This window comes from Littorina saxatilis, linkage group LG2 (genome assembly GCF_037325665.1).
Source record: "Littorina saxatilis isolate snail1 linkage group LG2, US_GU_Lsax_2.0, whole genome shotgun sequence".
NCBI classification, from domain to species: domain Eukaryota; kingdom Metazoa; phylum Mollusca; class Gastropoda; order Littorinimorpha; family Littorinidae; genus Littorina; species Littorina saxatilis.
In genome coordinates, this window is record NC_090246.1 from 75,337,596 (window position 1) to 75,353,276 (window position 15,681).

The 15,681-nt window shown below is 41.5% G+C and overlaps 1 protein-coding gene across 4 annotated transcripts in view; it reads right to left on the reverse strand.

The window, feature by feature from the left end:
- Window positions 1–15,681, reverse strand: part of LOC138959727 (uncharacterized) — a 67,190-nt gene that overhangs the window by 38,078 nt on the left and 13,431 nt on the right. Inside the window, exon 1 of one of the 4 annotated variants that reach the window (XM_070331326.1) lies at window positions 12,968–14,212. The exons of 2 other annotated variants lie outside the window; for them this stretch is intronic. In XM_070331326.1, coding sequence (XP_070187427.1) covers window positions 12,968–13,083 — 116 coding nt within the window. In that variant the 5' untranslated portion in view covers window positions 13,084–14,212. Of the gene's footprint in view, window positions 1–5,387; window positions 6,854–12,967; window positions 14,213–15,681 lie in introns of those variants that run through there. One more of the 4 variants, XM_070331325.1, reaches the window with a different exon arrangement.

Consider the following 15,681-nt stretch of genomic DNA (forward strand, 5'->3'; position numbering starts at 1 on the left):
CTTATTCTTCGTCATTGTTTTTATTCCAAAACCATACACATATGTTATATTTGGATTACAAACAAGCTCTAAAAATTAAAAATATGAAAATTATGATTAAAATTAATTTTCCGAAATCGATTTAGAAACAATTTCATCTTATTCCTTGTCGGTCCTTGATTCCAAAAACATATACATATGATCTGTTTGGATTAAAAACAAACTCAGTACGCTAAAAAGATTAGAGATACAGAAAAGTGTGCTATCCTGCTCAGCGCGACCATTACCGCACTATTCTGGCTTGTCGATTTCACTGCCTTTGCCACGAGCGGTGGACTGACGAAACTACGAGTATGCGGTCTTTGTGAAAAAATGCAGTGTGTTCAGTTTCATTCTGTGAGTTTGACAGCTTGACTAAATGTTGTTATTTCGCCTTACGCGACTTGTTTCTTCTCCACTGTTGTATATAGCTGCGGGAGATTCAGCTGCGATGGAAAACAAAGAGGTTTTATTTAGCACAACTGCGTAGGGCCATCCGGAAAACAGAAAGGTTCCTTGCAAAGAAACATTGCAACGCAGCAATGGCTTGATTAATGTTCTATGAATTTTATCCGGCTGTTGTTCTAGTAGCGCGTCGATTTGGATGGTATCGATGGTGAATTGCAAGGATTTGTTCACCTTACGCTTTTCGTTGCTCGAAAGGGAAAACAAACCACATCCTATTGTTTTTCTCGGGTACTGTTTAGCCCACATTATTGCGAGCAAGACTATCTGCATGACATTTCGTTTTCTGTGAAGTTATAGTCGTACTTTTCAAAGCCAGAGCCCACCACGAAGACGTACGCCTTATACAAATACCATAAGTCACGTCTATATTGCTAACAACGGTTCACTTCCCACTGAACATCTGTCAGAGACGTATCACTCGTTTGTCGGAAGGGTTTGACTACCGCGATCAATACATTCAACATATCGAAAAGAAAACACACACTTGCACACACCAATTGGTGATAGAAAACGAAACGTGATCTCTACTGGAGCGCTTCTGAGACGGGTCACCATGCACCGTTGTAACGCTTCTTACCAAGGTAATAATGAACGTCAATCTCACATCAGGAGAAATATCAGCTTGGCTTTACAGGTATAGGGCTAGCATTAATGCAAACGTCAATAAGGTGTCGGTTACGAAAACGTTACCCTACGTTTAAGCATTCAGAAGGTAAGGGCGCAAACGTAGGGGTGTATTGCCTGTGATCCTGCATTGAACCAGTCATCAACGAGGGCGGGGACGTATAGCTCAGTTGGTAGCGCGCTGGCTTTGTAGCCAGTTGGTCGCTATCAGCGTGGGTTCGATCCCCACGTTCGGCGAGAGATTTATTTCTCGGAGTCAACTTTGTGCAGACTCTCTTCGGTGTCCGAACACCCCCGTGTGCACACATGCGCACGAAAAAGATCCTACGTTCACAGCGAAAGTCTCAGGGCTTGGAAAACACGAAGACACGCATGCATCATCCCTCGTCTCTGATTATCATGATCGTATCTCGATACTTTGACGAGACAAACCCAATGCTGGTGTGTCGAAGAAGACAGCCACAGCGGGCTTGTTCGAATCAAAAGTATCACACCATATCTTCAGCGTATTACCAATACCTGTCCCAATATAGACCAGTTGGTCTAAGAGGACGTTAAACCCAAATAGTCAGTCAGTCATCAACGTCAGTAGTATAAGACAAGAACACGTGGTTTAGTACATACACCCCTAACTCTGTTTATATGTCCTTAACTTGTTCAGCTCATTCGCAAATGAACAAGCATAGGCGAAGACGAAATGATGAAATGTGTATTCTCTGTTTCAATTCAAAAGGATTATAAGGTCATTTCAAAGTATCTTAATTTGCAACAACAGAAAATTGTGAAAGCTATGGTTGACGAGGTAAGCAAATTCGACTATTTTCGTTATAACAAAATGTAACAAATGGACAGTCCATAGGCATAATGTTACTGACAACAGGTTTTCCAGTACATTTTTCCGTCCACTGTCGCGCGTCCAGATGAGTTATCCGTTAGTGTTGATACAGCAAACCCTTCAGATGACCCTTGGTAGCCAGCGAGAAACTGACAAGTGCAAATCAAATCAATAGCCAACAGCGAGCAAATCGCGGTCTGTTTGTCAACTTCTGGCTGCCCGTTTGTACCAAGTTGCCCTGCTGTGATAACAACAAATTATCAGCATAAAGTCCAACCATCGATGTTTGGAAACACGGGGCTACTTGTAGTGTCCATAACAATGACCTGACACTTCATCGCGGTCAAGTGTCCGTGTAGAGTAGAGAGTTGGGAGTGGGCTAGTAACTGGAGGTAGGTGGTATGAGAAACAAACATTGAGGAGTTTGTCAGAAGGCAGCAACCCATTTCGGTTGTTGGAATCAAAGCAACGCATTCTAGCAGTCAGCGCCTTGTAGCTTGAACAATATATGGACAATGAGACATCTTTGTGTGCTTACATATTTTGAAAGTACTCCGACGACGCACTTGTAGAGGGGGGGGGGGGGGGTGGGGGTCTGATACACTCATGCATAGGCTACAACTAACAAGGGGCTATAATGTCCAACACATGAACTCTCATATCCGCGACATTGAAAGGGCAGCTGTCGGGTTGTGGCTCTCAAAATCTGTTCCTTAGAATGAGTTATAATGTAACTGAAACTATACTTAAAAGTTACTTGGTGATTTTGACAGCTTCATAACACAAGTCCGAAGACTTTAGACATGCTACAATGTCTTTAATCGAAGAAAGTTTGCATTCTTGGCCGAGTCAATGCAGCCCGCTCGAAAATTACTTCCCTTGGAAGCGTGACGTCAGCCGCGGAATCGGCCGGGTTGAACGGTGCTCTCTTTATGCCGTGTAATGGGCGCAATCGGGTTGTCTAGTCAAGCCCTCAAGCATACTTCACGGGTAGGTGAAGAGAAACTTAGGATGGGGTGACTTCTCCCAGGCCAAAATTTCGCAGTAAAAAACGGAGTTCATAACATGTCTTCCGTCCCCCTCCTGCTTTTGTTCCACTTGAACCCTGTTTTTGTTCAACTTATTGGCATATATTGTCACGCGTCGAGGAACACAAACACACACACACAAACACACTCACACACACAGACACACATACGTGTTATCACACACACACACACACACACACACACACACACACACACACACACACACGCACACACGCACGATAACCATCACAAACACAGTTTGACAAATTCATCTTTGATTTTTTGCGGCCGAACCCCCCTCCCCCTGACTGACTGTCTTTAGAACCGAGACCAAGACTTTGCCAGCAAAAAGGAAAAGAGTGGACAATGACGCCATGAACATAACTATGACGCATGACATACGTTAACACTAATGACGCGGTGAGGAGAGAATGATGTTCAAAGTTTCGCAAGCCCCGACTGCCAGGGTCCTCGATGGCTCATAGGATATCTACAGTTTTCCGCCGTTTTTAACGACTTCTTTTAAAGTAAGACGACTCCTTTTAAGTTTGGTATTCCAAAAGTACCCCATGGCACGACTCGAGTGGCAATAGACCACACTCTGCAGTTCCCGTCTCAATTCGATCCAATTGCTCAAGACAACAATGTTGAGGAAGGAAAACACTTGATTTGACAAGTTTTGTGAGACTGCGTGCTATTTTCCGCCTGTGCTTTGTGGCTAACTGTAGGCGTTTGTAAATTAATCGTTTCGCTAAATTTGGACAAATTATACAAATGGACTGTTATATGTCCGTCCTTTTGTTGTTGTTGACCCAACATTTTAACTCTGTCTCTCCGTGTATGTGTGTGTGTGTGTGTGTGTGTGTGTGTGTGTGTGTGTGTTGTGTGTGTGTGTGTCTGTCTGTCCGCTGTGTCTTAGACTACAAGTGTAAACACCTCGTACTTGGGTGACTGACAGATTTACAATGACACCCGATAATCTTCATATTGATCAGCTCGATAAACTCCCTGTCTGTCTGTACATCTGTCTCTAATTGTCTCTGTGTCCGTCCGTTTGTCTGTCTGTCTTTCCCTCTCCATATCTCTTTCTCTTTCTCTCCGTCTCCTCTCTGCGCGTCTCTCCTTATCTCTCTCAGTCTCTTTGTCTGTCAGTTTTTCTGTCTGTGTCTGTCCGTCTGACTGTCTGTTTCTCGCTGTGTCTTAGACTACGAGTGTAAACACCTCGTAGGGGAAGGGCTCCTAATATGGACCACTTTTTGTTTCATGCTGATAACTAGCTTGTTTTCTTGCGAAGAAGTTTCATTTTGTGTTTGGTAGTCCTTCTCTCTTAGGTTAACCGTTAGGTCTAATTAGAGTAAAATAGCTTTGAGTTTGATAGACACAAATTAAATACAGCAAAAATTAAATACAGAAAAAATCACAAAGGTTCCATATTAGGCGCCTAAATTATGGACCAGTGAAGCGGCCTTCACGAATCACTGTAAAAAAAAACCTATATTTCAAAATAACATGATACAACTTAGTGTCTGTCTGTCTGTCTGTGTCTGTCTGTCTGTCTGTGTCTGTCTGTCTGTCTCTCTCTCTCTCTCTCTCTCTCTCTCTCTCTCTCTCTCTTTTTTTTCTCTCTCTCTCTTTCGCGCGCACGCGCGAGTCTATAGGTGCGGGCTTATATAAGTCGTTTACGGACAAAAAACACGGGTACAGCTAGTACATAAAGAAACTTATCTCTATATATATATATATATACGACTAGTGTCTGTCTGTCTGTCTGTCTGTCTGTCTGTCTGTCTGTCTGTCTGTCTGTTCGCGATGCACGGCCAAAGTTCTCGGTGGATCTTTTTCAAATTTGGACACCGTATTCAGCTACACCCCGGACACAACCTCATCGATGAGATATTTCAACACGTGCTCTCAGCGCGCAGCGCTGTGCGCGCTGAACCGATTTTGTTTTTGTTTTTTTGTTTGTTGTCGGGATCCACTACCACTAACTCTTCCTTATCTTCTCCAGTGTTTTCAGCCGCGATTATCTCCCTTCCTCCGTGTGGCGTCAATCCATATTCCCGTTACTACGTTACTATTTTTAGAAGGTCACTGCACGTTACTATTTTTAGAAGGTCTCCAGTGTTTTGCGCGTTCATCTCCTTTCCTTCGTGCGCCGGCAAAGCCGGCGTACACCCGGCAAAGCCGGGTCCCAGGCGCAGCCTGGTATTCGGCTCTACTTCTTCCCGGCGAAGCCGGTACCCGGCGAAGCGGGTAATCATCTAGTAAATCTATACATTGATAACATAAATAATTAACAACAGATCGTCACTCGAACGATCTGACATATAAAGGCACATACTTATCTAGAAACACGAATCGTTTATAATATAATTATATAAACAGCTTTTCATCAAGTACGTATTAAAACTTACGGGTTATAGCCGTTGATACGGAAGATTTGCGATCTCTCAAGGTCCAGTTTATATGGCGACGTCTCAGGATCCGGCCAGTCATCCTTGTCCCAGTCTTCCAAACGCAGACGATATGGGATCCACATTAAATCTCTTTCCGGGAAATACCGTGGCGAACCCATTTTAATTCGATTAAATTGTGAACTTCAGTCAAGTGGACTTGAACATAGCAAAGACGCGAGTTTTCCAATGTAACAGTCACAAAAATGACTCGTGGATGAAGTGTTTGACAGGGGAGGAAGAACACTCATGAATGTACCTTCAGTCAAGAGTTCGTTGTTAGCACTCCCATGTGTGTTAATGGTCGAGGTTCGCTTCAAAAGACAGACGTTTGCTTTAAAAAAAAATTTTAAAAAAAATCAGCATTGGTATTACTTTTAACCAACGGATTTCATTCTTGGAATTTCAATCCAAATCTTTATGAACTATAGAAACATGTCCTTAACCAGTTGACATAAACAAAAACAATGTCTGTCCGGCCTTGTCTGTTCTTCGAGACTGTAACTTAAAATGTAAGAAACTGAGACAAATGTCAATGAATTCGATTGTTTACGCAGGCAGATCCACAAGGAGTTCAGTGTAAAGCGCATGCGCAACTGACTAAAAGTGTTCACATTTTGACTGGTACTCACACGCTATAGGATGAACGCAAAGAGTCTAATCTCCCCATCTCAGCTGTGTCTTAACTGATTCACGAAACACTCCGATCGTCACTGACTGAAAGTCCTTAATATGTAAGTGGTGACCACATGTACAGTCAATACACACACACAGAAACCACAAAGATTTGCATCTCAGCACAGGTGTCACCCTGGCAGAAATCACCGAAGCACTTCGTCCCTGTATTTCCGCCTCGTTTCATCCACTTCCTTATACTAACTCAACCTCCTGGTGCAATGCCACCGTACCATGCTTCACAGATCAGTCCATCTGGTCATCCATATACGAACTTGATTGCTGTCTGACCGGTCTGAACCCTACTCATCATTCGTTCGCTTGCTCACCCGTGAAGTTCACGCCTCTTGTGCATCATGATACAGACTTGAGTTAACAGCGGGAATATGAAGAAAACAAGGAGAGATGAGACCTTCGGAGTCCGCATTCGGTGGACCATGAGAAGGCTTAGGGAAATCAAAACTTTAGGGCTAGTTGGCTAAATATGCAGTATGATGAGGATCAGAATAGTCAATGAACCGTGATTCCCCCGAAAGGGTACAGACTGCGAGTTTTCACAAGGACTGAACACACTGATTTAGCCCCGATTAATTACTGAGTTTATTGTTGACTGCCCATGGGTTGAGGTTTCCGAGCAATGGAACGGACGAGAAAAAAAACTGCACAAAAACGTAAAACTGCACGACATACCAGTAGACAAGCACGTCTTGCCGACCTTTCCGCCATTTACTACAGCTTGGCTGGCTATGTTAAACTCCAAATCTGTTTTCTTCTACTCACAATGTAAACAGAAAAACAAGAAAGGCATGGCAGTTTGTGAGTATGAATACACGCATAGGGAAGGCTAAGTCGTTAAAATCACATAAGCTGACATTCCCACGACCCTCGAGGACATATGACTTCTGTTACTCCTGTGAAAAAGCAACATGTTTACTTAATATACATAATCTGGCATGTCAATGGAGGTAACGTTAACACACACACAAAGAGGAGAAAGGTTATGTCTTTTTAAAATTGAGACATTGGCAGCGAACCAGCAGAATATTTCAGCAAGCGAAGGCAGGCTTAACATTCTAGCTTTTAAAAGGACAAATCTTTTCATTTACTAAACCGAAAAGAAAACTCATCCCCTGATTTTAAATCAATCACATACGTTTTCGTTGAACGTTTTCAATTATGAACACACGATTTGCAGTTGACGAAGAAAACATCTCGGTGCTGAAAGTAACAGGACTAGGCAAGCAGCCAGTATGGATAATTGCCTAGTTATTTGACGACATGGAGAAAACAGATACAATTACGTTGCTTTTTTGCAACTGGTTTACTAACCAAAAAACTACGAAATGAACATTTAAAAAACAAACACAAGTATCACAGGTCAGTAAATAATACTGTATCTGAGTCTGAATATTTGAAGAACACAACAGGAAGGCCATCACAAACTAATGTCACGTTCTTCACATACTGCAGTTACCATGCTGCGTCCAGTCAAGCCTACTATAGACTATCGCATTTAACCGATTTTCAGTTTTTCACGTTAGCGAGGCTCGATCCTCACATACATTGCTTCTTTTGACCACGACACAAAACCAACCTTTCCTTTTCACGACTGAATTGCCGTTATCAGTTCGACGCTGCAGAGCAAAGCTCATGCACAAGCAGTGAAAACAGGCCGGGTTCTTTCGAAATCGCATATATATATTTTCTCGTAGTCCAAAAACGAGCATCAAACAAATAAAAACACTTTTTTTGTTTATCCGTTGCTGTTGTTGTTGTTGTTGTTGTTGTTTTTCTTTCTCTCCAGTTTAAAGTCCTCCTGTGCTTTTAAACATGATTCCGTTGTTGTTAAACAAGCCATTAGTTTTGTCTTGTCTGAGTTCGACTATTTGTTCGTGCAGACACTTCGAATGCCAATCGTGTTCACATTTTGAAATCTGATTGTGAAACATCACATGACAATATTCATGCTTGAATGAAAAAGATTACCTAAACTCATACACAGGACACAGGCTTTTGCATATTAATGTTTCGACCGGTTCCGAGGTTAAAAAACGGTCATACACGTAAAATTCCACTCGTGCAAAAAACATGAGTGTACATGGGAGTTTCAGCCCACGAACGCAGAAGAAGAAGAAGAAGAAGAAGAAGACCGGTTCTGACAACAGAAGAATGGGCGATCTCTGGAGCTCAACCGTTTAATAAAATGCTCCAGAGGAGATCAATATGATTATTTATTTGCAGACTGCACCTTTGAACGCCGTATGAAAAAGTATTGTCACCAAGATATGCAGCTGTCATGTATCCAATGTTAAATCTTCTGTCAATACTGATATTTTTTAAACACGTTATCTTGAAATCTGCAAGCCTCCGCAGACTAGCTTGTGAAGAATTCTGAAAGCGATAGCCCTATTGGGTGGGAGGGGGGGGGGGGGGGGCGGGGGTGTGCAAAGGATATACCGTGTAACGTTCTTTTTATTAAACATTAATAAGCGTGTAAATGAATGCGAGATATGGCGTGTACGCATGTGTATGTGTGTGTGTGTGTGTGTGTGTGGGGGGGGTATGTGTGTGACGGTGTATGTTTGTGTGTGTGTGTGTGTGTGATTGTGTGTTTTTGTATAAGTGTGTGTGTGTGTTTGTGTGTGGGGGGGAGAGTGTATGTGGTTGTCCGTGTTTGATACCCCACATGACAAGTATTATAGATCTAACTGCAGCAGTGTTACTCGCGTGATGGGTTTTGCAAAATGTAGATAAAAACAGAGATAGCTCGTAAAAAAAGGAAAACAACCAACAACACTAATACAAAATACACTAATACAGTTTCACCTGAAACTGTGAAGTGCCGATTGTCTAAATATGTTGCGCTAACGGATTCAATTCCAAGCACACATTCACACACACGTGCGCACGTAGGCACCAACAGACTCATGCATATTACCGCCACCACCACCACAGCTACAACAACAACAATAACAACAACTACATTACAACAAAGACAACAACAAGAACAGCCGTTGTACACCCACATATACGTATATATGTTCTGCCAAAACAAATACCAGCTGAAGCAAAACGGAATATTCTAAACACGTTAAACTCCAAGTTACAAAGATTCTTTACAAACACGCATAATACGTATACAGTATCAATTACTATATCATTAATCGCCTGTCAAGTCCACAAAGCACACATAAACCTAAATGCCGAGCTATCAATGCTAACGGATACATAGCGTCAATCACATTCAAAAATCTCGTGTCAATATGGATTGAAATGCAGACATCATCCCTAATGCCGAAGAATGCTCATTTTATCCGGCCGTCACATATCTAGCTCAATGTCTACCAGGCCACGACTGGTCTATTGCTACATACGAGTTATCATTTAGTCATGAAAGAGGGGATAGCTAAACCAGCCTTGTGTGGCAACGGGTGATTTAATGGAATACGACAGATAGCGAAGGTCCTATATTGCAATCAATAAAGGATTTGGAGGATTTGCAAGAAATGTGTATCATGTATAGTACACATTAAATACATAATTGTATTCAGTATGAGAAAGAAGTCACAAAATAGGTCTCCATGGTCGGATATTAAAAGAAGGAAAAATGAAATTATTTGAGGATGAACGAAGTAAACAATAAAACAGTAGCCCTTAACTTGCCGAAAAGTTTAGTGCGAAATTTAAAAACAAACAAACAAACACGCAAAATAATGTGTGTTTGTTTGCCGAAAAAAGGCTGCACAACATCTTGAGTTCTGCTTTTGACACAGTCTGGCAATAACACACAAACAAGATGTATCAAGTACCTATAAGCTCTTGCTTCAAGTTTTGTTCACAGATGACCGGCAAAACCGTGTACAAGTGCGGAATGCTACTGTGGACTGCCAGATGGACTAATCATCCGAAAGAGAACTAAGCTACTCTGGGGAGTGCGAGCAAGAAAGTCATAAATCATTGAAGGTGTAAAACGCGATCGCGTTAAGTATCCGAGTCCCTGATTATTCCGGTGGCCGCGTAGTGCTTTGCTATAGATCTGGTCTTAATAGACACATTTGTTGTTGTTGTAATTTTGTATACCTGACCTTGAGTATTTTATTTGTGGGAAAATAATCTCCTCACTGTTGCTACTTTCAGCCGATCTCTCTCTCTCTCTCTCTCTCTCTCTCTCTCTCTCTCTCTCTCTCTCTCTCTCTCTCTCTCTCTCTCTCTCTCTCTCTCTCTCTCTAATCACTATTGTCACAGCGCCCTTACCACGCTATGCGACACCTGGTTGTCTGCAACAAACCGATCTGAAATCAGTGGTGCTGTGTTTCTTGACTTTAAAAAAGCGTTTGATCTTGTTGATCATTCAATTTTATTGAAGAAATTACAGTTGTATATCAGAAACAGTTCAGTGTGTAACTTTTTTGCTTCCTATTTACAGGACAGATCTCAATATACTGCCCTAAACTGTAAAATATCTACTGAGGAGACTGTGAAATGCGGGGTGCCTCAAGGGTCAGTGCTTGGGCCGATCTTGTTCTGTCTGTATATCAATGATCTGCCACTGCACATTTCTGATAGCAATGTAAGAAGTGATTTTTTTGCTGACGATTCTTCTCTTCATTCAAGTGGAAAGTCTGTTCCAGTAATAGAGTCCTCCCTTCAAACAGCTTTAAACGATGTAAATAACTGGTGTAGTGCCAATGCTATGCTTGTCCATCCAATAAAAACTAAAAGTATGGTAATTGCAACCAGACAAAAACACCAGATTTCTCCACTCAAACTAAATCTTATTATTGGTACGCAATCAATTGAACAAGTTCAACAGCATCGCGTTTTAGGGGTAATTATTGATTGTGAATTCAAGTGGCAGGCACAATTACAGCATATTTGCAAGATAGTAGCCAAGAACGTTTTCCTCCTATCCAAGTTAAAGCAATTTACGGACAGAAGGACGCTGGAAATGTTCCACCATGCTCATGTAATGCCTCACATCAATTATGTTTCGACGCTCTGGGATGGCAGCAGTGATGTCCACTTGAAAAAGTTAGACTCTCTCTATCGTCGCTCGGCTAAACTCATCGTAAAGGATAATGCCCCAACAGATATGAAATTAAAAATGCTTAACTTTCTTCCACTGGAAAAGCATCTTAAGTTAAAAACAAAGCCATTTACATGCATACATTGTATTACGGTAAAGTGCCGATTTACATTACATCATTATTTAATAAAGCTACCGACAGATATGGGTCGGTCAACTTGATCCCACCGATTCCACGAATTGACCTTTATAAGACCAGTCTTGCTTTTTCGGGTACATCAGTTTGGAATTCACTTCCATCATCCTTTAAGCACTTAAAGTCATTAAAAAGTTTTAAAAAATGTGTCAAAAAACACTTAATGTCTGAGTAGTTTAATGCGTTTTGATTTACCACAGGTAGTATTACGTCAAAGATATGCTGTGCATTGTATGTTCTGAACATATTTTTGTTGTACTATTGCTACATGTTTGATTGCTACCAGCTTGTACTTATAATTACTTTCATAGTATGCATTTGATTTTATGAATAACCACATATGTATGCTCTTCATGCCTCATCTTCATCATCATTATCATCATCATCATCATCCAGGGGCGGACGAGGGGGGGGGGGGCACAGGGGGCACGTGCCCCCCCCCCGAAAAAAAAAAGAAGAAGAAAAAAAAAGATTTTTCTATGCTGATTCTATGACCATTTCTAAGTTCAAATGGCACCAGATGGCACCATTTTGCTTCTTTGGGCAAACATTTTTTCCGGGGGAACATGCCCCCGGACCCCCCTCGCAAATTCGGGCGCTTCGCGCCCATCACATTCACTTTCGATTCAAAGTGCCCCCCCCCCCCCTTACAAAGCAACTGATCCGCCCCTGTCATCATCATCATCTTCATCATCATTATCATCATCATCATCATCATCATCATCATCATCATCATCATCATCATCATCTTGATCATCACGTGCTGAAGTTTTCTGACCTCCTTTTGTTGGTAAACTTTTTAACTTTTTAATTTATAATTTTTCAATTTTATCATTGTGTGTCTGTGCGTCCCAAGGACAGATTGTAAGAAAAGGCGTAGCCTTAAATCTTAATCCTTGTTAAATAAAGTTCAATTCAATTCAATTCAATTCAATTCTCTCTCTCTCTCTTTCTCTCTCTCTCTCTCTCTCTCTCTCTCTCTCTCTCTCTCTCTCAGTCTCTCTCTCTCTCTCTCTCTCTCTCTCTCTCTCTCTCTCTCTCTCTCTCTCTCTCTCTCTCTCAACGCACGATGTAAGCGTAATGATAAACGTGCGTACCTAACGACTGCGTGTGCATGAGCATACATGTCAGCCTGTTCCTATACTTGCGCACGTATGTCTATAAGTGCATGTTTGTGTGGCTGTCAGTTAGAATTTGCTTGTGCTAGCAATATGTTTAAGGCGTGACAAATAGTAACCGTTTTAGCCTTTTTCAAACACAATTAGCAATCTAGAATTGTTAAAAGGTAATTTTATTTGTCATCACAGCCTAAGAATTATCCTTTTACATTTATCAAAGAGGAATATCTTGAAGGTAAAAACGAATCAAAAGGCAAAGGGCATAACTTTGTATTGAGACAGTTTAAACACGCAGACTGCAAACAATGCTAAACGAGGAGGCAGACAACTGTTGTGACGGACGGTAATAATGAAATAATCAAGAAGCTGCGCATCCTTTACTCAAAATGTCTGCAACGATTACGGGCTCAGGGACATCATCTGCAAAATGTCGACGAGTCGTGTGGTATATTTTGTATGCGGAAGATAAGTAAATCACGTGAAAAGAACAGAAAAAGAAAAAAAAACAACGAAGGTTGCAACTTACTGTCCCTTTGGTCCTCGGATGAGGGGAGGAAGAGTTAGCTCCCTTACGGTGCATTCTGTGAACGTTGCCTCCCTTTCCCGTAACGGGGTGTCTCTTCCAATATGCTGAGTATTCATCCTTGGGAGACCTAAGGTCTTGTCCTAAGTTCACAAATGAGAAATGGAGAAACCTTATAGCACGTTCTCATAGGTTTTCACTGGTCCCATCCTTTGCTGTGCCTCAGTAGCCATTTCATCACAGTTTCAAAATTAAACTGACTGTTGGACAACCTCTGAACATTGTTTATTGCTATTTCATTACCACCAGAAAATGTTACTTTCTTGGCCCTCTGTGGTTTCTTATCCTTGAATTTACGTGGTTTTTTTTAGATCATACAGCGGTGAAGTGCACGGTCTTCGGCATTTTTGTTTTTGACATTCCACAGACCAATCGTGGCACAAGCAAACCCAACAAGAAGCCACTTCCGGCCCACGAGGCTTTGTTTTAAAGTTCCTCGGTAGTTTATTGATTACAGGTTGAAGAAATGATATAACGATGAACGAATTCGCAACCCTCTCTCCTACCCTTGCAGAATGTCAAGACTGAAACAAGCAGCAGAGACGAAAGTTTCACACACTGGTATCAGTCTGTCGATCCATCAGCATCAGCTCCTGCTGGCAACAAACAACATCATATTGATGGGCCAATCTCTGCGATCCTCTCGCTCAGGAAATTGCTTCGTTAAGTCACATGCCGCTCCACGCTATTGTTCAATGTCTGAAACGATTTGAGTCGGTATGAGAACTTGAAGTCAGTGCATTGCTCTCAAAATTATCACTAAGCCTGCGTCGACTGTAGATGTTAAGATTGTCAGCTCGTTCAGTTCAGTTTGGTGAGAATCTGCCAGGAGCTCCTATGTACAGTTGGCTAACGTGTACAGACGTCTGAGAGACTGATTTTGATGTTAGTGCCGTGACTCTTCTAATGGTAATGCAATTATATCAAATTGGTCCCTGATCCTTTTTCTGTTTCCACAAGGTTGAATTCCAGTGACGCGAGGTATATTTCTATAGCAGATAAGACCGCACCAATCATCGTGTCTTGCTTCATTTGCAGGGAGTAGAATTCCAAAGCAAATGAAGGATCCAGTAGATATTAGTGTTCTACGTACCGTGCCAAGTCCAGATCAAATTTATGAATAAGCGCGTACGCTGACTTGACTGAAACTGGTACCACTTACTTTTCTCGGTTTCTTCTGTACATTTCAGAAGCGTGAACTACGACACTTATTTATTTCGTTTAGTTTTAGAATGAAAAAAAGACCTGATTTTTAGGCAACCATCTTGATGATTCATACTTCATACTTCATACCATTTCTGCTTGGATATAATTTAACCAACTGAAGAGAGTTCCTGTTCAACCTACAACCTTTCAAGTTAGTTCTGGTATGAGACAAAATGTTTCGTACTCGTATCGCCAACATTACCTCGTGCCACCATGGCTGGAGCAATTGGACACTAGACACTAATCCAAAACGAGTGTGTGCGATACACTTCCCATAACCGACAAGAAAACCATAAGAAGGTCCACAGTTGCCCACTTCTGTCACATGTACCGGTCTTAATTGCCTGCTCCACGGTACACTCGTGTCAATGGTTTATTGGTAGCACATTTACTCGTGTGAATGTTTCATTGCTAGCAGATTTACTCACTGTTTCGTCCTTGGCTCAAAGAAACAAGAGAATCAGCATTTGCTTGCTAATGCAGGCACTTGGCGAGATCAAAGAACAAATTAACGAGGAAGGTTACATTTCCAGCGTAAGCGCATACTGCTTACTGTTAAGGTCTGCGGTTTTCACAACACTCTCCATAGAAAATTGAAAACAGTGAGCATGCATGCTTACGTATTAAGTTGCACAGACTTATTTGTGCAGTACGTACATTTGACAGCCATCACAAGGGTAACCAGCTCCATGGTAAATCGAATATATTGCACACACAAAATCGTTATTTCCAAACTCAAAAAGCTTCAATGATGCCATTTAGACACTGCATTTACTTTGTATTTAACTGCCTTGACCGATATTTTGGAAATATGTTAACCGATAAGACATTCCTTCCCGAGCTTCTTAGACATTTCCATTTCCTCGAGTGTAAATCTTCAGTTTAATCCTATAATGGCTCGTGAGCATTAAGTTTGTAGCACTGCACTTGATAACTTCCTCGTTTTCTCGAAATGCGTGATGAATATAAAGTGTCAGCCGGGGCATGGAGTACATGGATTAGGGATATGCATAACAAGCCATTACTTGATATTCAATTTGTTGACAGCTCTGTTGAGGACCCCAGAGCACAGAGCATGTGTAGATGATTACGCTTATTAGGCTACACAGAAAATCGATATCTACATGGGTAGCGAAATGGGCCGCGTCAAATGTAAGGCTGTGTGTGTATCTATTTTTGGAACATCTCCAGTGCTTTTAACATGGTAAGATAAAGATCCATTAATCAACACTGTCTGGTTTTGCATGTGAGTATCTAAATATCAATTTTGACATCGACCTCTTTATGGCTTACTCGGACAACATCGAATGCATTATCATGAATTATGTAAAATATTATGGCCGATTATTCTGATAGTTGAAGTAAACTGCATTGTGTATTTTTATTTCAAAGGACGATTGTATATAATAGAAAGTTTTCATGGCTGAATATACGGTGTGGTCGTAAAATTA